Genomic DNA, 26161 nt, shown 5'->3' with positions numbered 1-26161 from the left:
GTTAATTTAATGCGTTCACGGTCGCTTTAAAAATAAAAGAAATCTATAATAGTGCCGGCGAGGGGGCCGTTAAAATGTGCCCGCACGTTCCGTTTCGTTTCGAAGAGCTTTCGCGAGTTAAGGAAAAGAATCCGTCGTTTTTTGCGGAGGAGGGCCGGACTAAAGTTTAGATAAGAAAAAAATAAAAAAAATCCAAGCGACGTCGCTGAGATTAAGGTTTACGATTGGATTGTAAAACCTAAAACAATATTGTATTAGAGAGTAAACGAAAAAAGAAACGCAATAATTGTGGTTAGTACCAGCAGCTTGTGTACCTGAGAAGAGAGTCCAAACCAAAACCCGTCAGTGGGAGTAGAAAATAACTTCACGAAGACGTTGAGATGATGATGATGAAGAACGAGATGAAGATGGAGAAGAAGGGGATGTGAAGGATAGATACAAGATACGATAAACTTGGTGCATGTCACACGCGAAGCGAAACGGTGATGAAACTCATCGCGACGGTAACATTTTTTCGCGGGTCGGCTAGTTCGGGTCCACGAGATCGCGAGGGCCGAGATACGGCGGCCCGTAGGCCCGCCGCAACCACCAGTCGTGTGCCCACTGGGTTCGAATAATCACCAGACTCTCAGAGCAACCAGAATAAAAGCCGAGCTCAAAATATAAGTTTTATTTCAGTACTGGTGTAGTAGCACAGCTTTTTGAGTATTTTCGACCTCACCAAGCCGCGAGCCGCATTGCCTCAACAATTTTTAACGTTAATTATAGACATAAACAAAACGGAAATATCCGTACTATACATAGATCACGATATTACTACACCTTTCTTATTCACTACAATACATATTACAACTTTGATTCAAGAATACCACTTTTTTCCCACGGGTTGAAGAAACACTCTTCTCAAAGAAATTTCATTTGATGCTTTTAACTAATCTTACTACACCTTTCTTAATTCACTACAACACATCTTACAACTTTTATTCAAGAATAACACTTTTATGACTTTCTGACAATTTTTGTCCGGTATTAAAAACCGGTATTGATGGCAAAATCTAAAATGGCCGTGCTAGTTTGAAGTTTCTATCCGTTCAAAGTTTACATCTTTTGACGTTTTATTAAAAAATAGTAGCATCATTTTTTCAAGTGACATTTTTTGATCAGTGTGAATACCATCTACAAGCAATATCATTTTGCACTCTGAGAGAATGTTGAACAACTTAATGTTCGTGTTCAATAAATTTGTCATACCTAGCCAACAATAAAATATTCTCTGCATACAACTATTTTTGGAGTTTTTACTCCATAATGGTGTTTTAGGTCAGTTTGATTCGTTCGACCAAGTATAACAGTAGTATGATAAGTCTGACAAACTACCAAGAGCTATGCTAAAGTTTCTTTCTTGAATCTGCACTTTTCCAGAAAATTCCAAAGCAGGAATTCGAAAGAATTCCACAGAGCTTCAGATGATGAAGTGTTATTTCATTTTTTGACGCGGCAGTGAAGTTGAACCTTTGGACCAAGTGAAAGACAACAAAAAACAATAATGGTATCCACACCTTTAAGTTTATTGGTACTTTGTACAGATTCCTAATATCTTTCCATTTTTTTATTATCTTCTCAGATTCTGTATCTTATACTTTGTTGCCAATCTAAAAATATAGTAGGAATTAACATGTTGTTAGTAGAGGTGACGCCGCAGAGGGGAAAAAATCTTACAATTAGATATATCTAGTGATTAATATTATTATTTTTTATATAAATATTATTTATATTTTTAACTAATCTTCATAGCGAAGAAGAAGAAGAAGAAAATCATTGATAAAAATAAAAATAATTGACGATATTACTACATCTTTCTTAATTCACTACTTTTATTCAAGAATATAACTTTTTTCCCACGGGTTGAAGAATGATTCTTCAAGAATCAATTCGAAAATATCCCAAAGAAATTTGATTTGATGCTTTTAACTAGAGCTTGCAATACCGGGATTTCGGGATCCCGGACAATTTTTGTCCGGTATTAAATACCGGTATTATTTTATTTATCTCGATGGCCGGGGGCGGCCGATGTTTTCGAAAATGCCCGTGCAATAGATCTTTTCTTATTAGTGAGGATAAGCTGCAAGATTTTCTGAATTCATTGACTCCCTCCTTTGTGTGCAATAACGTTCCGCTTAGTACTGACCCATACCTCCCACTACATTTCATGATGACTCCTTTTACCTCCCACGAGCCATAAAATACTTTTTCACTTCGCTTATAGAATCTTATAGAATATTATTTTTGTTGGGCGTTTATAATAAGATATGGGCTACAGGTAATTATGTCATGAAATTCAAGAGTACTGTAGTTGTGTCCATCCCAAAGAATGGCACGTCTTGTAGGGCAGATTTTTTGCGGCCTATTTCATTACTCTCATGTTTTTTGAAAACATATGAGCGCATAAACATAAGATCCTGCCTTGTCAACAATATGGCTTCAGAAAGTCGTTTAGTTCGCTGGACGCAGTAACAGATTTGATTACCGAGGTTCAAAAAATCAATATTGCGCCAGTTTGTTTCTTGATTTGAAAAACGCATACATTTCAGTAAACCTAGTCTTATTGGAGGAAAAGATAAACTCTGTGGGACTTCCAGCTAAAGTGGCATGTAATATTGTAAACATCTTTCGCGATCGAGATATTAATTTTATCGGTCCTAGAAAACTCTCTCTTGGCGTGCCTCAAGGCTCCATTCTCAGCCAATATTTATTCCACCGATTTTCATAAGCCAAAATCATTCAATATACCGACGATTTTTGTCTTGTATCATCTAAAAACACTTTAGAAGATCTCAATCACAATCTTACAAACACAGTCAGCATTCTAAAGAGGTGGGTCGAGGATAACGGGATGACTCTTGCTGCTAACAAGTCCGCAATCTTGTACTTTTCTCAACACAGGTAACATAAGGCTAAATGATAATCTGTTTCCCATTGAGAGTTGTATACGATATTTAGGGATTATGATAGATAACAAATTAACAAGGCGGAGACATATTGATTACATTATCGGAAAATGTGAGAAAATTATAAACATATTCTGTATTTTTGTAAAAATAAAGTGGGGTGCACATAATTTCTATAAAAGTTGCATTAGGTCGCATTTGGACTTTGGATGTACTGCATACGGTAGCGCGAGAGTAAATCAGCTTGAGCGCATTCCGGTCATTCAGAGCAAAGCGCTTCGAATTTGTTTAGGCGCAATGAAGTCTACTCCTATTGAAACGCTTAACGTTGAAGCTATAGAACCTCCACTTCACAACGTTTCAGGCTAAGGTCGTTAAGTTAGCAGTGGAGGTCACTTGTCACTTGTCGCAGCGTTCAAGTTTCTCTCCCCTCGCCTACTTTCTGTTTTGAAATGTTGGTTTTTCCAAGTACGTCCTTTTTTCCAAGTACATCAAATGATTATTCCGCCTTATGGGAATGATGTTTGGGAAAATAAAGAATTGTTTGTTGAAACCCTGGGTAGTTTGGTTGCTTATACTGATGCTTCCAAATCTGCAAGTGGTGGTGTTGGTTGTGTTTTTTTGATTACCATGCCAGTTTTAAACTTAATCCATCCACTAGTATTTTTGCGGCGGAAGCTAGAGCAATTTTGGAGGCCTTAAAGTATATAGATAGAAATATACGCCGAAATAGTAACGTTAGTATATTCACCAATTCAAAAAGTGTCCTACTATAGCCTGTTATAGTGGAAATTTTGAACAATGTCGATATTTTGAATGGTCAAGGCCATGTGGCAAAAGTTTTATGGGTGAAGGCTCACGCAGGTTTTGTCCATAATAAGCACGTAGATAAGGTGGCCTTGCGGGAAGCTGGTTGAAAACTAACTTTCTTCTTCTGAGGTCTTATCTATCTGCAGGAACTTGTAAAGGAGGACTGGTGCAGACACTGGGATCAAGCATATCAGCACAGGCAGACGCAGTACATTCGAGTTAATCCTCGTATACTTTACCATCAATGGTATAATGGGAGTGACGTTTCTAGAAAAGTCCGGCCATGGATGTTACCATACCCCTCTAAATAAAATTAATATTTTAATATTTACAATCATATATTTTTCATCAATGCTATCGCACGGTTTTTCCTTGCCACTTGATGTTATCACGATTTTAAGCAGAAATTGTTTTGAGATTTTTAAAATTATTTTTGTTTTCATGAGGAAGGATGCCATTCTTATTTGATATCGTTTAGTTAAATTACTTCTTGTGAATCTTGATTAGTCGTTTTGCACTGTGGCTTATAGGCTGGGATCCCGCAGAGCCATATTAATAAAAAAAAATTTTTATTCAAAAATACAACTTTTTCCCACGGGTTGAAGAATGACTCTCCAAAGAAATTTGATTTGATGCTTTTAACTAATCTTCATAACGATAAAAATAAAAATAATTGTTTGTTCTTAACAGAACTTAGACCTCTCGTAATCTTCCAGTTCTAAACAGGTTCGAAAAATGAAAGAGTTACGAGGTACGTAATCAGAAATATAATAAAGCACACGTATAACGATATCCGTTGTAAGACTAGTTTACTGCGCATTGTTTCAAGATGGGTTTTTTTCGAAGAATCGGAGTATAATCGTTTCTAGTCATTGTTTAAGTCATCAATAACGAAAAGTGTAAACGTTGACATGTGAAGAAAACAAAATTTTTTTTTGATTGTGTGAATTTCAACTTCAACGTTAAAACCGTACACAATAACAGAGAAGCAACACTGCCAAAGCGAAAACATTAAAAAAAATTACACACACACTCACACACACAGATCTTCACCGCCCAAGGTCGTCGCGGTGTGTCCACTTTTATTGCATTTTAAATTGCAACGCTACGCAACGTTTTCATTCTGGCATCGAAGAAGAACAATAACAAAACTAGAAAAATTTATCAAAAAAAAAAAATTATCTATAAAAGATTGCTTTTTTTTTTAACTAAAAATAGTTGTTTAGGTTCCATATTTATAATTTCCAAGTGATCGATAAATATTTACATCTATTAATAGAAAAATGCTAGCTATATTTGTTCGTTTTTAATCGGGGATCCTTATTATCTAATGTAAACACGACGAAACGCGGCAGCGAGGTTCGAATCTACCTCAACAGCGCGTAAAATTGACGTGAATTTTTTACATTCGCCAAATCACGTGACAACGGCGACAATTTCGCCGGGATTTTACGAAAGTCGAGGACGCTCCTAAGCACTGATAACTTATCTTAATCAGATATAATTTCCGCGCATCACAAAACAATACTACAACGAGATTTTACACTTTTACTCTATACATACTTTTAATACTAAGCTTTTTTACAATTTTTTTTAATTAATATTTATATATATAATACTAATATACGTTTTTAAATAAATACTAAATTTGTTTATCAAAACTTTCTTAATGAATCCAATATGCGCATTAATAATTTATCTGATTCAATCTTGCAACATCAAATCAAGGTTTTATACTTGTTTATACAGAGTGTTAATTAATTCATCATTACGAGTATGCAACCAAATACCCGATTTGCGTATGATGCGTATTGCACTGTGATGTTGGTTGCGTATTTGACAGAAAAGGATATGAAACTTTGAAAATTAAAGTTATTACTGGTTTACCTCAAGTTTTACAAAACTGTATGGTGATGACGTCCAAAACGACATGAAATTATAGTTATAATCGTAACCTTTAAAACTAATCGAATCAAAACTGTTTGGAATTGATGATCACCTCTAATTATAATTGATGTAGTCACATAAAAAACATTTAGAGATGCATAAAGTTGTGAAATGAGTTTTTACAATTTTTTTTAATTAATTTTTATATATATAATACATGAAGGAGTCATTAAAAGAACGTTTTTAAATAAATACTAAATTTGTTTATCAAAACTTTCTTAATGAATCCAATATGCGCATTAATAATTTATCTGATTCAATCTTGCAACATCAAATCAAGGTTTTATACTTGTTTATACAGAGTGTTAATTAATTCATCATTGCGAGTATGCAACCAAATACGCGATTTGCGTATGATGCGTATTGCACTGTGATGTTGGTTGCGTATTTGACAGAAAAGGATATCAAACTTTGAAAATTAAAGTTATTACTGGTTTACCTCAAGTTTTACAAAGCTGTATGGTGATGACGTCCAAAACGACATGAAATTATAGTTATAATCGTAACCTTTAAAAATAATCGAATCAAAACTGTTTGGAATTGATGATCACCTCTAATTATAATTGATGTGGTCACATAAAAAACATTTAGAGTTGCATAAAGTTGTGAAATGAGTTTTTACAATTTTTTTTAATTAATTTTTATATATATAATACATGAAGGAGTCATTAAAAGAACGTTTTTAAATAAATACTAAATTTGTTTATCAAAACTTTCTTAATGAATCCAATATGCGCATTAATAATTTATCTGATTCAATCTTGCAACATCAAATCAAGGTTTTATACTTGTTTATACAGAGTGTTAATTAATTCATCATTGCGAGTATGCAATCAAATACGCGATTTGCGTATGATGCGTATTGCACTGTGATGTTGGTTGCGTATTTGACAGAAAAGGATATAAAACTTTGAAAATTAAAGTTATTACTGGTTTACCTCAAGTTTTACAAAGCTGTATGGTGATGACGTCCAAAACGACATGAAATTATAGTTATAATCGTAACCTTTAAAAATAATCGAATCAAAACTGTTTGGAATTGATGATCACCTCTAATTATAATTGATGTAGTCACATAAAAAACATTTAGAGTTGCATAAAGTTGTGAAATGAGTTTTTACAATTTTTTTTTAATTAATTTTTATATATATAATACATGAAGGAGTCATTAAAAGAACGTTTTTAAATAAATACTAAATTTGTTTATCAAAACTTTCTTGATGAATCCAATATGCGCATTAATAATTTATCTGATTCAATCTTGCAACATCAAATCAAGGTTTTATACTTGTTTATACAGAGTGTTAATTAATTCATCATTGCGAGTATGCAACCAAATACGCGATTTGCGTATGATGCGTATTGCACTGTGATGTTGGTTGCGTATTTGACAGAAAAGGATATAAAACTTTGAAAATTAAAGTTATTACTGGTTTACCTCAAGTTTTACAAAGCTGTATGGTGATGACGTCCAAAACGACATTAAATTATAGTTATAATCGTAACCAAAACTGTTTGGAATTGATGATCACCTCTAATTATAATTGATGTAGTCATTTAGAGTTGCATAAAGTTGTGAAATGAGAATGATGCAGTATAAAATTTTATTTAATTAAAAAGGTTGTTAGTGTGGAAAATTTGAAAATAAAAAAATAACGTTGGGGGATTGGTAACGTCGGGGGAGAGGAGTGACGAAAGAAGTAGTCATGACAACGAGGGTCGTGCAGAAGCGGCCGTGACTGTAGATATCGTCTCCACGCATCTACAATCAATAGGCAGGGCCGTGACGCACGTACGCCACCACCAAAGCAACGACGACAACGACAGGGTTTTCCAACCCTTTCGAAGGACACGTGGGGCAGCACGTGCTAGCAAGCCATTCATGCCCCACGCAGTGGAACAGTAAATCTAAGACGTAACTTAAAAAAAATTCTTACTTGTTTAATGAAGGTCTTCAACAAACATCAAACAATTAGAAGTGAGCACCTTTTAGGCTTGTCAAAATCTGACTTAAGACTGAATGTGGCAAAAAGATTTGTGGCGAAAAAACAAAAAAGGAGGTGGTGATAAAATGGAAGCACCTGTAATGGAAATTAAAAATCGATTTGAAGATAACAAATTTTTCCACGCACAAATTATATATCGCACAAAATTCTTTCCTTTTTGATAATGCAAAATATTTGTATACTTACTAACAGTTAATCGTTGCTGATTATTAACTTTTTGATTTTTATTTTTATATTTATCAAAACTTTAGATAATTAGATGAGTAATATTTAAACGGCCAAAATCGAAAAAAAGTTACAGCTACAATTTCTGCATACATCTGTTCGCCGTATGGGGGCTACAACCGCAACACAAATGTGTCCCTCTTCCGTTTCGAACATTATCATTAACCGCATTTGACACAAAAATTTAGTATTAATTAAATATAAAGCACAAAAGTACAAAGTAGGTCTACCGAGCACAGAAAATGTATAAATTATTCGGAAAACCTACTCCCAATACAAAAAAAACTTTTACGAATTTATCAAAATAAATCACGTGATTTAACACAAAATAATTACATAACAAAATTTTTTTTAAACGGTGAAAACTCGCAATGTATTTATTGTGTGTACGATCGTTTAATCATGACGTCAGCACGATTACAGTCGGTCAGATAAAATTAGTACTTTTCCTTTTATTTATACTTATTCGAACTATTTTGAGTAACGACAATCTAAAAAAAAAAAAAAGAAACGATGTGTATGGACAATGCTTCGCTAACATTCGATTACGCAACGAAAAAAAAAAAAATAAAAAAAACAATTAAATTAGCGACCCAACAACACACAACTTGTACGATACAGGAACCGCTGCTGTTTGATGAATTCATAAATTTTAATTGCTTGCGATGATATCATAAAAAAATGAGACAATTTTGAATTTTTTTTGCCGAATTTCTTTCAGTACAATTTTAATGAATACGAGAAAAATGCCGTTTAATACATCCGTTATCTCCCTTCGGGCACCGTTATCTTAGGTCGGAGAGGTTAAACATCATTGTAAGAGATAATAATTATACATAAGCAACGTTTTCTATTACATAAATAAAAGGAACGCTGCTATTCGGGTTTTATTTATTGCAAAATGTTTTTTTCAGTTTTAGACTCAAATAATTAAAGAAACAACATTAAATGAAAACCGTTCTTTGGCATGATGGGATAGCTTTTTGAAATGTTAGAATATCCAATCAGACCAGCTTTATGTTCCACCATGATAAACAAGAAATAAGTCAAAATTAATTAACATCAAATCATTTCTGACGGTATCAGAAACTTAAATAACATTCCTTGTCTTGCCAAATCATTTTTGCCTCATCCTTAATTTCTTAATTTTTTTGCACTACATTACATGACTTCTTAATAGACTTTTTATTATTTATTTCAATATCAGCAACTCGATAAAGTAGGTGCCAATCAATCTTTTGGGCATCAAACAACAGCAAATAATTATCAGCACGGCCAAGATTACGATACGATAATGATACGCTTTGAAGTGCGGTGATATAGGACGGTAAATGAAATTATTGTTAGAAGATGCAATAATAATAATTATAAAATTTTTTAAAAAAATATTATCCTTTCGAATTCACGAGGAGCGTTAAAGAGGCGAGTTTGCGGTCTGGTATAAATTACAGGAAGCACAAATTATATTAACAATAGTGACCAACGCAATAATCCTGTTAGTGGAGTATAGCATTCGATTATCGTGCCACGCGGAGAGGTAGAGATGTTATAAAACTTTGTGTGTGGGGTTAAGGAGACTTTCCGAAAATAGTTTACAAAAATTGGAACGTTCACCTTCTGCTCAAACCAGAGACGAAAAACGCACACATGTCTCTTAGTAAATGTCCCCCGGATCGTGACACAGCTGTTTCCAACACACGTGTCTGGCCACGCGTTCCAATCTTTTCGGTTTACCCCACAAGGCTCGTGGAAACGATACTGTATTATAAAAGGGGCCAAAGTTATCGAACTACCCGACAATTACAATCGTTAATAATGGACCCGTCTCAATCGATACTCAAATTACATCAACAACATTTTTAATCACATCTTTTTGTATCGTTCTTTCTATAGATTTTTCCACCTCGCAAAATAAAATAAACATTCCCCCCTTTTCTGATGGGAATAACTCGTTGTCACGCATTTCACCACATGCAAGAAGACACGGTTACCATCGATTTATCAAAAAAATAGGTTAAGTTCAATATTCACAATATCAAGTAAGAAATAAGAACTATACTTTTAGTTACCATATAATATCACCATGTTACATATTTTTATTCAACTAAAATTAGAACTAACAAAAGACCTAGAACTAGAATCATTCGGGTTTAGCCGTCTTGAAAGACGTGCGGCTAAATCTGAATGTGTCTAGTTCTCGGTCTAGTGTTAGTTCTAGTTTTACAGTAACACTATCACTAGAACTAACACAAGACCTAGAACTAGAATCATTCGGGTTTAGCCGTCTTGAAAGACGTGCGGCTAAATCCGAATGTTTCTAGTTCTCGGTCTAGTGTTAGTTCTAGTGATAGTGAGTAGTAGGCACTAGTTAGCATAAGATATTAGTATGTTGTATATTTTTGTTGAAGTAAAACTAGAACTAACACAAGACCTAGAACTAGAATCATTCGGGTTTAGCCGTCTTGAAAGACGTGCGGCTAAACCCGAATGTTTCTAGTTCTCGGTCTAGTGTTAGTTCTAGTTTTACATTAACACTATCACTAGAACTAACACAAAACCTAGAACTAGAATCATTCGGGTTTAGCCGTCTTGAAAGACGTGCGGCTAAACCCGAATGTTTCTAGTTCTCGGTCTAGTGTTAGTTCTAGTTTTACATTAACACTATCACTAGAACTAACACAAGACCTAGAACTAGAATCATTCGGGTTTAGCCGTACGTCTAAAAAGACGGCTACACCCGATTGTTTCTAGTTCTAGGTCTAGTGTTAGTTCTAGTTTTACACTAACACTATCACTAGAACTAACACAAGACCTAGAACTAGAATCATTCGGGTTTAGCCATCTTGAAAGACGTGCGGCTAAATCCGAATGTTTCTAGTTCTCGGTCTAGTGTTAGTTCTAGTTTTACATTAACACTATCACTAGAACTAACACAAGACTTAGAACTAGAATCATTCGGGTTTAGCCGTAAGTCTAAAAAAACGGCTAAACCCGATTGTTTCTAGTTCTCGGTCTAGTGTTAGTTCTAGTTTTACACTAACACTATCACTAAAAAGACGGCTAAACCCGATTGTTTCTAGTTCTAGGTCTAGTGTTAGTTCTAGTTTTACACTATCACTAGAACTAACACAAGACCTAGAACTAGAATCATTCAGATTTAGCCGTCTTGAAAGACGTGCGGCAAAATCCGAATGTTTCTAGTTCTCGGTCTAGTGTTAGTTCTAGTTCTAGTGGTAGCTAGCGCTAGTTAGCATAAAATATTACTATGTTGTATAATTCATTTTTTTTTCTATAATACCTGCTAAATTGTTGTAAAGTTGGAAAAATTAACAAGGAGTTTTGTTTTATCATGTTTTGAAATAAATATGTCACACTGATACTTGAGCTTTCGTTATTCAAAAAGAAAAGGTGCATCAAAAATGTTGTGAGGTGCTTATTTGCCATTTATTTACCTAGAAAAGTACGACTTGTTCTATTTAATTACTATGTAGCACGTTTTTACAACAAATATGTACTTCGTTAAAATCGTATTTATCTAAAAATTTATTAGTATTTTAACCTCAACTATTTAGTTACTGAAAATGTTACTAAAAATCACGAAAACAACATAAATTTTATAAGAGTCCTAGATAATATCAACAAAAACCCTAAAAAAATTTACATTGACAAGTATTTGACAAGTACTTTGACAAGTACTATATATATTTATTGAACTAAAACTAGAACTAACACTACACCTAGAACTAGAAAATAGTGAAAATAGTCTTCACACGCACAGCTAAACCTGAAACTTTCTAGTTCTAGTTTTACACTAGCACTATCACTAGAACTAACACTAGACCTAGAACTAGAATCATTCGGGTTTGGCCGTCTTGAGAGACGTGCGGCTAAACCCGAATGATTCTACTTCTAGGTTTTGTGTTAAGTCTAGTTTTACACTATCACTAAATAAATTAGCTTGATAGAAGTTTAACAACTTATCATGTTTGATATCTTATTTTCCTTATTGGCTATAATGTGTTAGACCGTTTTGTATCAATATGGCACAAAACACGAAGGCAACCACAAATTATTCGAGCAACCTCATCCATTTTGCTTAATTTAACTGAGGTTGCTTCGAAAAAGGAGCTTGTAGAAAGCTCAAACAAAAGAGTTCTCATTTCATTAGACTTAGAAGCTTTTTACTAGTGGTATTTTGCTCTTATTTCTACGGTATATTTTGTATAGAACATACAGTGAATTTCACTTAAAATGCAATATACTACAATATATTTCCATAGAAACCGTGGCGTACCTACTTACTTTGTCCCACATAAATTGCAACATGTCTGAATGTTTCTAGTTCTAGATCTAGTGTTAGTTCTAGTTTTAGACTAGAATTATCACTAGAATTAACACACGACCTAGAACTAGAATCATTCGGGTTTAGCCGCACGTCTCAAGACGGCTAAACCCGAATGATTCTAGTTCTAGGTCTAGTGTTAATTCTAGTTTTAGACTAGCATTATCACTAGAATTAATACAAGACCTAGAACTAGAATCATTCGGGTTTAGCCGCACGTCTCAAGACGGCTAAACCCGAATGATTCTAGTTCTAGGTCTAGTGTTAGTTCTAGTTTTATACTAGCATTATCACTAGAACTAACACAAGACCTAGAACTAGAATCATTCGCGTTTAGCCGTCTTGAGAGACGTGCGGCTAAACCCGAATGTTTCTAGTTCTAGGTCTAGTGTTAGTTCTAGTTTTATACTAGCATTATCACTAGAACTAACACAAGACCTAGAACTAGAATCATTCGGGTTTAGCCGTACGTCTTAAAAGACGGCTAAACCCGAATGTTTCTAGTTCTCGATCTAGTGTTAGTTCTAGTTTTAGACTAGCATTATCACTAGAATTAAGACAAGACCTAGAACTAGAATCATTCGGGTTTAGCCGCACGTCTCAAGACGGCTAAACCAGAATGATTCTGGTTCTAGGTCTAGTGTTAGTTCTAGTTTTACACTAGCATTATCATTAGAACTAACACAAGACCTAGAACTAGAATCATTCGGGTTTAGCCATCTTGAAAGACGTGCGGCTAAACCCGAATGTTTCTAGTTTTAGGTTTAGTGTTAGTTCTAGTTTTATACTAGCATTATCACTAGAACTAACACAAGACCTAGAACTAGAATCATTCGGGTTTAGCCGTACGTCTCAAAAGACGGCTAAACCCGAATGATTCTAGTTCTAGGTCTTGTGTTAGTTCTAGTTTTACACTAACACTATTACTAGAACTAACTCGAATGATTCTAGTTCTATGTCTTGTGTTAGTGTTAGTGTAAAACTAGAACTAACACAAGACCTAAAACTAGAATCATTCGGATTTAGCCGTCTTGAGAGACGTGCGGCTAAACCTGAATATTTCTAGTTCTAGGTCTAGTGTTAGTTTTATACTATCACTAGAACTAATACTAAACCTAGAACTAGAATCATTCGGATTTAGCCGTCTTTTGAGACGTGCGGCTAAATCCGAATGTTTCTAGTTTTCGGTTTAGTGTTAATTTTAATTTTATACTAGTACTATCACTAGAACTAACATAAATCATTCGGATTTAGCCGTTTTGATCTGAATCCGAATGTTTCTAAGTGACGGGCAACATCTTGAATTTTCCTAGTGTAATTTTTATTTAAACACTCCTCCGAATTAAAAAAGAAAAATAGAATATAGAAATTGTTATACTTTAGTATACATATTTCAAATCTCTTTGCATAATCGAAATTTTCGTTCAGTCCCTCCTACATAAATTCCGCATACAACGGAAATATAACAACGTTCGTTTATTATCAGTGCGTCATAATACAATATTTTCGTTAAAAAATATATATTAATGGTATTTTTTTAATGATGTATGTATATTTTGGCGGTTTTAACTATTATCAAACGAAGTAATCGGTCGAATTCGCCACATTTTCCTGTTTGATTTGTTTTCATACTTTTCTCTATGAGTGTTATCGCGAAAATACTGCGAGTAGATTAAATTTTGTATATTTTTAATACGTTTATAATAGTTAAATGAAGGTAGAAATTTTTTTTAATAAAAATAAGAGTTGATTGGGTGTAAGATGTAGTTAAGAAAAGGAAGAAAATTAGTAACTCTATCGCGCAGATCAAATCGTCTTAATCCGTCCCTGTCAGGACGTGCGAGGCGATATTAAACAGCAAATTAAGCGTATAATTAGTATTCTTCGCGAGCCGGCGCCTGATGGCGAAAATCCAAGTCGTATCTTTAAAGAATAGTGGGAAGATAAAAATTTCGAATATTACGCAACGACCCCCGAATATATGTTTACAAATACAATACTCGATAGTAATCTGTCATACACTTTGAGATAACGCCCGATCAGATTATACTTTTACATTAAATTTGCGAATTGTGGTAGAGAAAAAAAAAAAATAAATAAATATTTCGCGAAATGCGATAACGAAATATTCAAGCAGCCGTTGTAAGTGACATAAGGATTGTCCTTCAACGGGCAACGGTGATAAAACGCACTAAAAATGCTAATGCGGTACCACTCCACGTCCCCACATTTTTTTTGCACGTTTTTAAAACAATTTTATATATGTATTTTGTTCTTAATACTTTCAGAACAAGTATAGATATATGTTGATAATTAAATTCTATGACGTGATTATAAAGTGCAAATTAACTTAATGGTTATTATCTTATCTGGGCGCTTAAAAAAATTTGTGTGAAAAGAAATAATAAAATTTTGGAGATACTAACCTGCGTTACGACTGTTTGTACGACGTTTGTATCCATAATTCCGCAAGTACTGGAAGCCTGTAAAAAAAGATGAACTTGAAAGAAATTTAAATATCGCGCCGAGAGATACGGCAACCAGGGTAACTAATCGGGGTTGACGAGTAGGTGGCTCCATCTCTGCTCGTCTCAAGAAACGAACAAGATGTCATAAGTAATACTATCCACCTAATTATTCTTTATTGGTCTTTACGAACGGGTACGGGTCGTTCGTTTATTTTATTATTTTTTTTTTATAATTTCTTTTTCTCGTCTCGCGCCGGTTTTTTTTCTTCTTTTCCCGCGAGACTGCCGCAACCAGTTTCGCTACTGCCTCTCTCCCTCTCGCTCACTTTGGTGGACGAAACTCATTTTCCACGGCATTAAAATACAAACGTGTAATTTTCGCTTGAACCGAGGAGACGAGAACGTGAGGACGACGGGAAACGAAAAATATAAAAAAGAAAAAAAAAAGAAAAAGAAAAAGAAAAAAAAAGAAAAAAGAGAAGGAGAGATTCTCTCATCGTATCTAAACGTTGTCGCCGAGTTTATCGCGGCGAAGATAGACGCAAAATAAAACGGCTTCAAAAAGTAAATAATACCGTGATGCGAAGATATCTCGTTTAGGGTCACAGGTCGGGGGACCAATCTCTTCTCCCGGGTTCACTTTCCCGTTTTCCCCCCACCGATTATATTCAAATAAATTTGTTTATCACTTCGATTTTTATTTGGGGTTGAGTTCTTAGTATTATTATTATTTATGTATTTATTTTTGATCGGTCTTCGTAGTCAGCGGGAACGCTTCGACACTTGACCTCTACTGGCCTTTTGCAGTCTTTGCGTAGAGACCTTCAATGTCAACACTAATATGCCGGTGAAGGCCACATTACCACGTTACGACGTCGTCGCAGACTCGGGAGAGTCGAAAACTCGGTTCCAGGAGAATCATCGCCGTCGCCGAGGTTTCCGCCGACATTGAGAATCGTTACGCGACAAAATATTTAAACGGCGCACTTGGCAAAAAAAACTTTGTTGAAAAATGATAATGGGAAAAATTGAAAATGTAAATAAAACTGAAAACTTACGCAAATTCTCGCGCCGCACGCAACGGCGGTTCACAAAACATGGACAGTTCGTAGAGACACTTGCGCGGATACATGACACTACTACCCAAGTTACAAGTGCACTCCCCTCCCCGCCGTGGGCGCTGATAGCTTCCCCCCCGTCACCCACTTGACGTCAGCGCTATTGATTCGAAAGAGAAATGGCGGTTAGGAGACTTTCTGTGTATATGTACTACTACCACTGAATGTAGGCACTGAATCCCCGACCAACACTCAACCAACTCAACCAACCAACGATCAGACCGACGAACCAACCAGAGAAACGGCAACGTTGCTCTTATCATCCGTATTCAAACCTTCACTTTTAACTCAAAACTATTTTACTTTTTCTTCTTCACTTTTCCTTTTTTTTATTATTTCGAAACCCACACTTCTCCTATTCCCAAGAATTCAATTATTCCTTCAATTATTACTTCAACCGAATTATTCTATGTTGTGTCGTTTTGTCGTCCCCGGATTCATTTGCTAAAGTCTCAAATGAACCGCAGCACTTCCCGATGATGTCATCATGACATCACACCGCCCGCCGCGGGCTCGGAGACCTTGGCGTTTCGTTTAGACGTCTCCAGGATGAGGGGGGCTTCTTCTCTTCCGAGACGACCAGCAACGTTCGTTCGGAATCCTTTTTTCAGTAGCTATTCTACCTTCTTTTTTCGATACTTCTTCGTTCCTTCTTTATCGTCGTTACGCGCCGCGTCGTCCACAACGAGATCGTCGCCACTTTACGGAATCACCATCACCGTATCAACAAGTGTATATTATAACCTCTTGGATCGAACGCGCCAATTTACAACGCAACCAACTATACTCTTATATTATGTTTCCAGTTGCCTATACATTTTTTATCAAAAACTTTTTATTCTAAAATGAAATTAAAATACATTCATCTTTTCCCAACAGGAAACCCATAAACCAGAACTATAAATTCTCTCACGAATCACCCAGCAAAACACCTTGCCAAGAATCTGTCTCCTTTTACAGGTAAACCACACATTTTGTAGAATAAATCAGGAGTATGATGCTAAACCCTCAGGATATCCTGGTAAGTTTCCTGGTAAGTGCGGCACTAAACTACTAAGTGGTAACACTAAACCTAGATTTTTTTAAATCATCGTAATTTTTGACATACCTAATCTTCTTTAGGGTTTGTTCCCCAAGTAGTAATAAAATGTAACATAGCTTAGTACAGGAACTGGGTTTCTAGTTCTAGGGTCAGTTCTAGTTTTGCACTGGCACTGTTACTATGTAGAACTAACACTATACCTAGAACTAGAAACATTCGGGTTTAGCCGAACGTCTCTCAAGACGGCTAAACCCGAATGATTCTAGTTGTAGGTATAGTGTTAGTTCTAGTGATAGTGCTAATCAAAAACTAGAACTAAACACTATACCTAGAACTAGAAACATTCGGGTTTAGCCGCACGTCTCTAAAGACGGCTAAACCCGAATGATTCTAATTCTAGGTATAGTGTTAATTCTAGTGATAGTGCTAGTGTAAAACTAAAACTAACACAAGACCTAGAACTAGAATCATTCGGGTTTAGCCGTACGTCTAAAAAGACGGCTAAACCCGAATGTTTCTAGTTCTCGGTATAGTGTTAGTTCTAGTTTTATACTAGTATTATCACTAGAACTAACACAAGACCTAGAACTAGAATCATTCGGATTTAGCCGTACGTCTAAAAAGACGGCTAAAGCCGAATGTTTCTAGTTCTCGGTCTAGTAGTGTTAATTTTAGTTTTACACTAGCACTATTACTAGAACTAACACAAGACCTAGAACTAGAATCATTCGGGTTTAGCCGTCTTGAGAGACGTGCGGCTAAACCCGAATGTTTCTAGTTCTCGGTCTAGTGTTAGTTCTAATTTGACACTATCACTAACTAAACTAGCTTGCCAGAAATCTGACAACTTATCATGTTTGATATCGTATTTTCTTTATTGGCTACAATGTGTTACACCGTTTTGTGTTGATATGACACGGATTTACCCGTCTTGAGCTGAATCCGAATGTTTCTAAGCGACGGACAACATCTTGAATTTACCTAGTGTAATTTTTGTTTAAACACGCCTCCGAATTAAAAAAAAAAAAAATATAGAAATCAGGAGTATGATGCTAGACCCTCAGGATATCCTGGTAAGTTTCGACGCGAAATCTTTATACATATAATTTCGATCTTAATACTTTCAGAACAAGTATAGATATATGTTGATAATTAAAAAACCAGAGCTCCCATAAACCCATAAACTAGAGCTCCCACTACGCCCTATTGTCGTTGCCATAAATTCTCCCACGGATCAGCTAGCAAAACACCTTGCCAAGAATCTGTCTCCTTTTACAGGTAAAACAGTGTCATATGTCAAAGATTCCACATATTTTGTAGAATCAATCAGGAGTATGAAGCTATATATATAGGATATCCTGGTAAGTTTCGACGTGGAATCTCTATTCATCAGAGTACCAATCAAAGATGCCGTGGATGGTTTAGCTGGAAGGGAGAGTTCTACGTGCAATGGCATCACCTCTGTCACTTATGATCACCAATTTTTACATGGAGATGTTTGAAGAGGAAGCGTTAGAAGAAGAGTCCGTGGAAACCGAAGTTATAGCTCCGTTACGTCGATGACACTTTCGTGATCTGGCAACATGGAAAAGAGTAACTCCAGGAATTTCTAGACAACCTCAATTTACAGCACCCCATGATAAAATTTACCATGGAAACAGAAACTGCAAAATAGTTGCCATTCCTGGATGTGTTGGTGCTGGCTTTATCTGCCTTCTTTATGTTTGAGGTGTAACCGAACGAATTGCGAGATGTCTGAAGAAGAATCATATGGTGGTAAGGTCAGCAAAATACAAAACGCTCTTCCGATAGCTAAAGACAAACTAACCCTATTACAGGGAGTGGGAGTCTATCTAATATTGCGTTGGCCAAACTGGACGTAACATCGAACGCCGCATCAAGGAACACGAGAGGGATGTCCGACGGAGAAAAATCGCTGTCATAGAACATTGCCATAAAGGAGCATTCATGTATTTATTGCCAAATTTAACCGATTTCGTCACTTCGAACTTATTTCTGAAGAAGATTGCAACATGGCATCCGAAACGTCAAACATTTTTTCAAAAGACGCACAGCTTAACCCGAAAGTCTCTAGGTCTAGTGTTAGTTTAATCCAAAATTATGTCAATTCCAAATTTAGCCGTCTTTCATGCCATTGTCCTGTAGCTCCTACGAAGGATTCAATCGCTTGGATTTATTGAGCCAATATTTCAAAATATATTCAAGGTGTGGGTTAATCAGATACACTCAGACCCATTTAGACAATTTCCTGCTAGCAGTGAAGTGTTTCAATCCTTAACCACATGGAACCAGGGTAAACCCTACCATCAAGCAAAAACGCCTGCACAAGAAGGCATATACAGATATAAGGGATGGCCCGTACACAGTGATGCAAAACTGAAGCATATTTGCATGCGAGCAAATTTGAAACGAAAATGATGGAACACACGGTTCAAAATTACTCGATAGTTTTAGTATGAGTTTCGCATCGTATAGATAAGCACCTTTTTTTGCAATTTCTCAAGTCCCCGGGATATTGGCTTTAAGATAATTAAGTAATCTTCTGCAAATCGTTTCTTCACATACTTTTGACAGTTTTTCCCAAAGACTTACATGTATTTGTAGACTATCCATCATACTGTTACAACTCACATCGTTTAAAACTTTTCCATTAGTATATACAAGCCATATACTTAGATCCAGCCTGGTGATTGTTTTTAAAATATTTCACAATTTGGATCACATGCTCTTTGACTTTAGTTACTTCAAGGTCTTTGCAAAGCAAATTTAGACCGTTATAAGAGAATCACTATAGCTTAAACTTCTGGTCTATGTCTTCTCATACTTGTCATATTCGCAGCATATCTGTCACAATACAATTTCAAACTGTTCCATAAGCAATTTTTGTTAAGTAATCACTTGTCCCCCATTCGTGATTTTTTCCCACCCTGAGATGTCTACAGATGATGTTTGATAATAATAAACAACTCAAGTATCATTTGCTTCATAGAAAGTTGTTTAATTTATTATTAAGATTTTTTCCTTTTTAAATAAATTAAGTTACAATTAGAATATGATAACAATCGTGATTTCCTGGAGTTATAGATTGAGTGGTAGCACTTGTAATTAGTACACACGAGTCTTTAAGAGTCGTGGTTACGGTAAATTGTGCAGTCTTGGACCAACAAACCACAACACCATAAATGAACATTGGTTAAAAAAATTAAAAAAAAACAAAGATAAATTCTCTTGCAATTGTATATATATATATATTTTGTACCTGTACAAATTTACATTACGATATATATTGATAGTACACCAGTTCATAAAAATAAATATATTTTAAATATAGATAATAAGTTTAATTCCAATAAGACGTTTGAATAGAATGTCTTATTGGAATAAACTTAAATATGTTTTCAGTTTAAATAAATTGACAATATTTACCCCGCCATATAACTCCATTTTTTTATTTGAAAAATAAGTAGAATCTACTTAAGCATAATGGAAAATAATCACAACCAACGGAAGGAATGTTTTTAAGTTTGTCAAACGTTGATTTGAACGATAAAAGGATATGTTTGTATTTAATTTTGATTGGTACGCAAATCAACGTTTGAACACTGGAAGTAAAAATTAGAGGCAGTAAAATATACAAAAAAAAATTGTAATTGAGATTATTAAATGAGATTTCCCCTGAGCGCGAATTAGAAAAAATATTTAAAATTAATAAGATCTTTTCTGTTGTTTTTCAATCTGTAGTACATTTAAGATTGATATAGACATGCTCCATGGCCCCATTTAGTTCTAGATATTCGAGTTAGTTAAAAAATTCTTTTTAAAACATTGTGCTACCTAATTCTGATTGTGCTATATCAATACTGTGACGTATTTATGCTACATAATGCAAAAACATATACTAAAAACATTAAAAACACACATATATAGTTATTTAGGAAGTACTGGCATCGTTATTTTCGTCCGTCGTTAAAAAATCCATCTTAAAGTTTAGAAGCTTCCAAATCGGGAATATTATTCAAATTGTATTTTGAATTATACCAATATTCTTTTGGCGGACCGTCTGATAAACACAATGTTGTATCTAATGGGTTGCCATTTTCCACGTAATACATCAAGTAGAAATTACACATTTCATCATTATTAGTAGGGCTAAAACATTGTTTGTATTAATTACTTCAATTAGATATTGTAAAGTGTTTCTTATTAATTACCCCACATAAGTATCTCGATCCCTATAATTTTCCATAGTACATCTCGCCGCTAAAATATCTCCACCATAAATAGGATCTTTATTAAAAACTGGATAAAACATTTGCGGTGTCAGTGGATCTCTTTTACCCAACAATAACCAATCATCTCCTTCCTTGCCTTTTCTAACTCGATATCCACTAACAACTTTACCTAAACTGTGAGTGTGTGTTCTATAAGCAAATGGATAGATCGTTTTTTCTTCTTCAATTTCACATTGTATCTCCATGTGGGATATTGATCTCGCTGGAATTGTTCCGCCAGAACCCAATAGTATAACTCCCGCTAATTTACTTTGACTAAAAAAAAATTTAAGATGAAACAGCTGTTTAAACGACAGAAAGAAATATAAGATTATTTAATTAGCTACACATAAGTGAAACTTGAGGCGAACAATACTTGGAGCCGCCGATTTCGAAAACGAGATGATTTCTCGAGAAATTTCAAGCAAGTTAAAAAAACAATCTCGGCCGACTTCGAAGATGTCGGCCGCCCAAAGTATTATTCATGATACTTGGGGCGGCCGACGTCTTTGAAGTCGGCCGAGATTATTTCTTATATCACGAATAATACTTCTAATAGATAGCATATTACACGTGAAACTAAATCTACCCTGTTTGAAGTAATCTCGGCCGCCCCAAGTATCATGAATAATACTTTGGGCGGCCGACGTCTTCGAAGTCGGCCGAGATTATTTCTTACATGGCGAACAATACTTAGGTTGGTCGAGATTATTTGTTCCATAAATTTCAAGCAGGTTGAAAAAACAATCTCGGCCGACTTCGAAGATGTCGGCCGCCCAAAGTATTATTTATGATACTTGGGGCGGCCGATGTCTTCGAAGTCGGCCGAGATTATTTCTTATATCACGAATAATACTTCTAATAGATAGCATATTACATGTGAAACCAAATCTACCCTGTTTGAAGTAATCTCGGCCGCCCCAAGTATCATGAATAATACTTTGGGCGGCCGACGTCTTCGAAGTCGACCGAGATGATTTCTTACATCGCGAACAATACTTAGGTTGGTCGAGATTATTTGTTCCATAAATTTTAAGTGGGTTAAAAAAACAATCTCGGCCGACTTCGAAGATGTCGGCCAACTTCGAAGATGTCGGCCGAGATTGTTTTTTTAACCCACTTAAAATTTATGGAACAAATAATCTCGACCAACCTAAGTATTGTTCGCGATGTAAGAAATCATCTCGGTCGACTTCGAAGACGTCGGCCGCCCAAAGTATTATTCATGACAGTTGGGGCGGCCGACGTTTTCGAAGTCCACCGAGATTAATTCTTATATCACGAATAATACTTCTAATAGATAACATATTACACGTGAAGCCAAATCTACCCTGTTTGAAGTAATCTCGGCCGCCCCAAGTATCATGAATAATACCTAGGGCGACCGACGTCTTCGAAGTCGGCCGAGATGATTTCTTACATTACGAACAATACTTAGGTTGGTCGAGATTATTTGTTCCATAAATTTCAAGCAGGTTAAAAAAACAAGCTCGGCCAACTTCGAAGATGTCGGCCGCCCAAAGTATTATTCATGATACTTGGGGCGGCCGACGTCTTCGAAGTCGGCCGAGATTAATTCTTATATCACGAATAATACTTCTAATAAATAGCATATTACACGTGAAACCAAATCTACCCTGTTTGAAGTAATCTCGGCCGCCCCAAGTATCATGAATAATACTTTGGGCGGCCGACGTCTTCGAAGTCGGCCGAGATGATTTCTTACATCGCGAACAATACTTAGGTTGGTCGAGATTATTTGTTCCATAAATTTCAAGCAGATTAAAAAACAATCTCGGCCGACCCAAGTATCATGAATAATACCTAGGGCGGCCGACATCTTCGAAGTCGGCCGAGATTGTTTCTGTTAACCTGCTTGAAATTTATGCAAGAAGTAATCTCGGCCGACTTCGAAGACGTCGGCCGCCCTAAGTATCATAAATAATACCTAAGGCGGCCGACATCTTCGAAGTCGGCCGAGATTGTTTTTTAACCTGCTTCAAATTTATGCAAGAAGTAATCTCGGCCGACTTCGAAGACGTCGGCCGCCCTAAGTATCATAAATAATACCTAAGGCGGCCGACATCTTCTGTTGAAATGTTATATCATAAAGCAATCCCAATCAAGCAATTAAAGCAATCAAGAGTGCGTTAATGTTTTACGAGTAGTTACATATAATAAAAAACAAGTGAATGTTGTTATTATTAATTGTCAATATATAAAGATAATAAAAGGTTTGTTAAATTGTTATTAAAACTGTTAATAAAAACAAACCTTTATAAGAAGACAAACGAAAATAAATAAAAAAAAAATGTCTACAAGTTTCAAAATTGATCCTTTTAAAAAGAATAATTGGGAAACATGGAAGTTGCAAATGGTAGCCATATTAATTAAAAATGACGCATGGGAGTATGTAAATGGAACATTAAAAAAAAAACAACTTTAATAGAGGAAAATGATGAATCAATCAAAAAGATTAGAGAATGGGAAATAAAGGACAGTAAAGCACGATCGGACTTAATACTGTCTATGGACCCTACAGAATTAAAACAAATAAAACAGGAGACAACGATCAAAATTTCACAAAAGAAGTATATAAAAGATATTCTACAGCGATTTGGTATGGAAAACTCAAAACCAGTCAGTACACCAATGGACCCAAATGCAAAATTACAAAAACCTGAAGTAAAAAACGAAGAAATAATGAAAAAATATCCATATCAAAATCTGATCGGAAGTTTGATGTATGCATCAATTGGTACAAGACCAGATATTACATTTAGCGTTAACTTCTTAAGTCAATTTAACACAAATTACAACGAGAGTTATTGGATTGCCGCAAAAAGAGTGTTAAGGTATTTAAAAGGAACAATAAATTTGGAACTAACTTATAGAACGTCAGGGAAAGAAATGGAATGTTATACAGATGCAGATTGGGGATTATCTATAGATGATAGGCGCTCCTATACTGGTTATCTGTTTAAAATGGCAAACGCAGCAATCTCGTGGGAAACTAAAAAACAAAGGACTGTTGCTTTATCAAGCACAGAAGCCGAATATATGAGCCTTACTGAAGCAGCTAAAGAAGCACTGTATGAGAAAAAATTCTTATCGGAATTAAAATTCAATTCAAAAAAACCTATCGTCCTTTACAATGATAATCAAAGTTGTCAAAAGTTGGCAAAAAACAACGTTTATCATAGTAGGACTAAACACATAGATATAAAATATCATTTTATAAGAAGCTTTGGAAGATAACGTTTTCAATTTAAAATATTGTCAAACAGAAGAAATGATTGCCGACGTGCTAACAAAGCCGTTACCAAAACCAAAATTAGAAAAGTTTATAACTATGATTGGCCTTGAGGGGGAATGTTGAAATGTTATATCATAAAGCAATCCCAATCAAGCAATTAAAGCAATCAAGAGTGCGTTAATGTTTTACGAGTAGTTACATATAATAAAAAGTGAATGTTGTTATTAATTGTCAATATATAAAGATAATAAAAGGTTTGTTAAACTGTTAAAACATATCACGCATAATTTTAATATCTTCGAAGTCGGCCGAGATTGTTTTTGTTAACCTGCTTGAAATTTATGCAAGAAGTAATCTCGGCCGACTTCGAAGACGTCGGCCGCCCTAAGTATCATAAGTAATACCTAAGGCGATTGTTTCTCCGAAATTTATGGAAGAAGTAATCTCGGCCGCCCTAAGTATCATAAATAATACCTAAGGAGATTGTTTCTCCGAAATTTATGGAAAAAGTAATCTCGGCAGACTTCGAAGACGTCGGCCGCCTCAAATATTATGAACAATATTTTGGGCGGCCGACGTCTTCGAAGTCGGCCGAGATTACTTCTTCTATAAATTTCAAGCAGGTTAAGAGAAATAATCTCGACCGCCTTCTGTACTGTGCTTGATACTTGAGGCGAACAATCCTAGGAGCAGTCTTTAAAAATGGAAGAAGATGTCAATAACTGTAATTTTTCTTACGGTTGCTCAGTATATAGAAGAGAAATTCCAGAATTGTCTAATTTATTTCCAGGGAATTTTTTTGAATAATGTACTTGGAGAACCAAGTACTTGATTTTTGTGCCTAAACCAACTTGAAAACCAACATCCTCTGGAAGATTCAATTTTGTTGCATCTCTAGCCCAAGCATATAAAACCTTAAAAAATACATAGAGTTGCATTTTGTCTCCAAAAAATTTTATTTTTATTACATGGGATCCTTCAGCACAAGGTATAGCGCGTCGTATATTTTTGCTTCCATCTGAAGCAGCCATTTCTCCACAATCCCATACATCATCAGTTGTTCCAGGGACTGAGCATCCAAATAACAACATATGATGAACATCATGCATTGTTGCATTAGGTTCAAAGCCAACTAAAAATATTTTTTTGTTTTATATAAAAGAAAAATAAACTTAACAAATTTACCAATATAATATTGCTTATTTACTATTCGAACAGGTGTGCATAAGTAGAGTTCATCCTGAAATGATAACAACAATCAAAAAGCCATATGTATAATATTTGCACAAGTCCTTAACATTTAATGAAAGAGTATAATTATTAATGGTTACTCAAGTTATTGACCTTATTAAAAAAACTGCAATTAAAACTGGTTAATTTTAAATCTTTTGTTTCGACTAGCATCAATATAAGTATTTTGAAATGTTTACTATCTTATACGATAATCATAAAATTTTTTGAGACAATATTGTTTAAAGAAAACAATAATTTTGTTATTTCTCACCTTATCCGGATGAATCTCCGGCATCAGCAGCGAATATTTGTGGATGTCGTAGGCGAAGACATCATCTAACAGCAGAAATATTACTAGAAACACTACCAGCATATGCGGAAACATCATTTTCTTTTTTCAAATAATCGATTATTTAGCCCTCGCCGCTACTTGTCTGAATATATACCCAAATGAACACTCACTATTACCAACAG

General features: G+C 35.1%; 2 protein-coding genes across 12 annotated transcripts in view; both read right to left on the bottom strand.

Moving 5' to 3' along the window:
• LOC111425507 (myocyte enhancer factor 2) overlaps positions 1-16584 on the bottom strand; it is a 29077-nt gene extending 12493 nt beyond the window's left edge. For 6 of the 11 annotated variants that reach the window (XM_023059574.2, XM_023059586.2, XM_023059590.2 and 3 more), the window contains exons 1-2: positions 15805-16584; positions 14705-14761 (exon numbers count right to left, since the gene is read on the bottom strand). The gene's annotated coding sequence lies outside the window, so the exon portion shown is untranslated. Of the gene's footprint in view, positions 1-314; positions 612-14704; positions 14762-15321; positions 15418-15804 lie in introns of those variants that run through there. The other 5 variants (XM_023059579.2, XM_023059580.2, XM_023059581.2 and 2 more) reach the window with 2 other exon arrangements.
• A 3566-nt stretch (positions 16585-20150) lies between these two features.
• Positions 20151-26161, bottom strand: LOC111425349 (Peptidylglycine-alpha-hydroxylating monooxygenase). The gene is made up of 6 exons (XM_023059326.2): positions 25959-26161; positions 25640-25694; positions 25423-25586; positions 25193-25368; positions 21139-21474; positions 20151-21076 (listed from the first exon to the last, which is right to left on the bottom strand). The coding sequence occupies exons 1-6, from the start codon at positions 26073-26075 to the stop codon at positions 20908-20910; spliced, it is 1017 nt and encodes a 338-aa protein (XP_022915094.2). The 5' UTR covers positions 26076-26161; the 3' UTR covers positions 20151-20907.

The sequence above is a fragment of the Onthophagus taurus genome, chromosome 8, assembly GCF_036711975.1.
Source record: "Onthophagus taurus isolate NC chromosome 8, IU_Otau_3.0, whole genome shotgun sequence".
NCBI classification, from domain to species: domain Eukaryota; kingdom Metazoa; phylum Arthropoda; class Insecta; order Coleoptera; family Scarabaeidae; genus Onthophagus; species Onthophagus taurus.
This window is presented reverse-complemented; position numbering and strand designations above follow the sequence as displayed.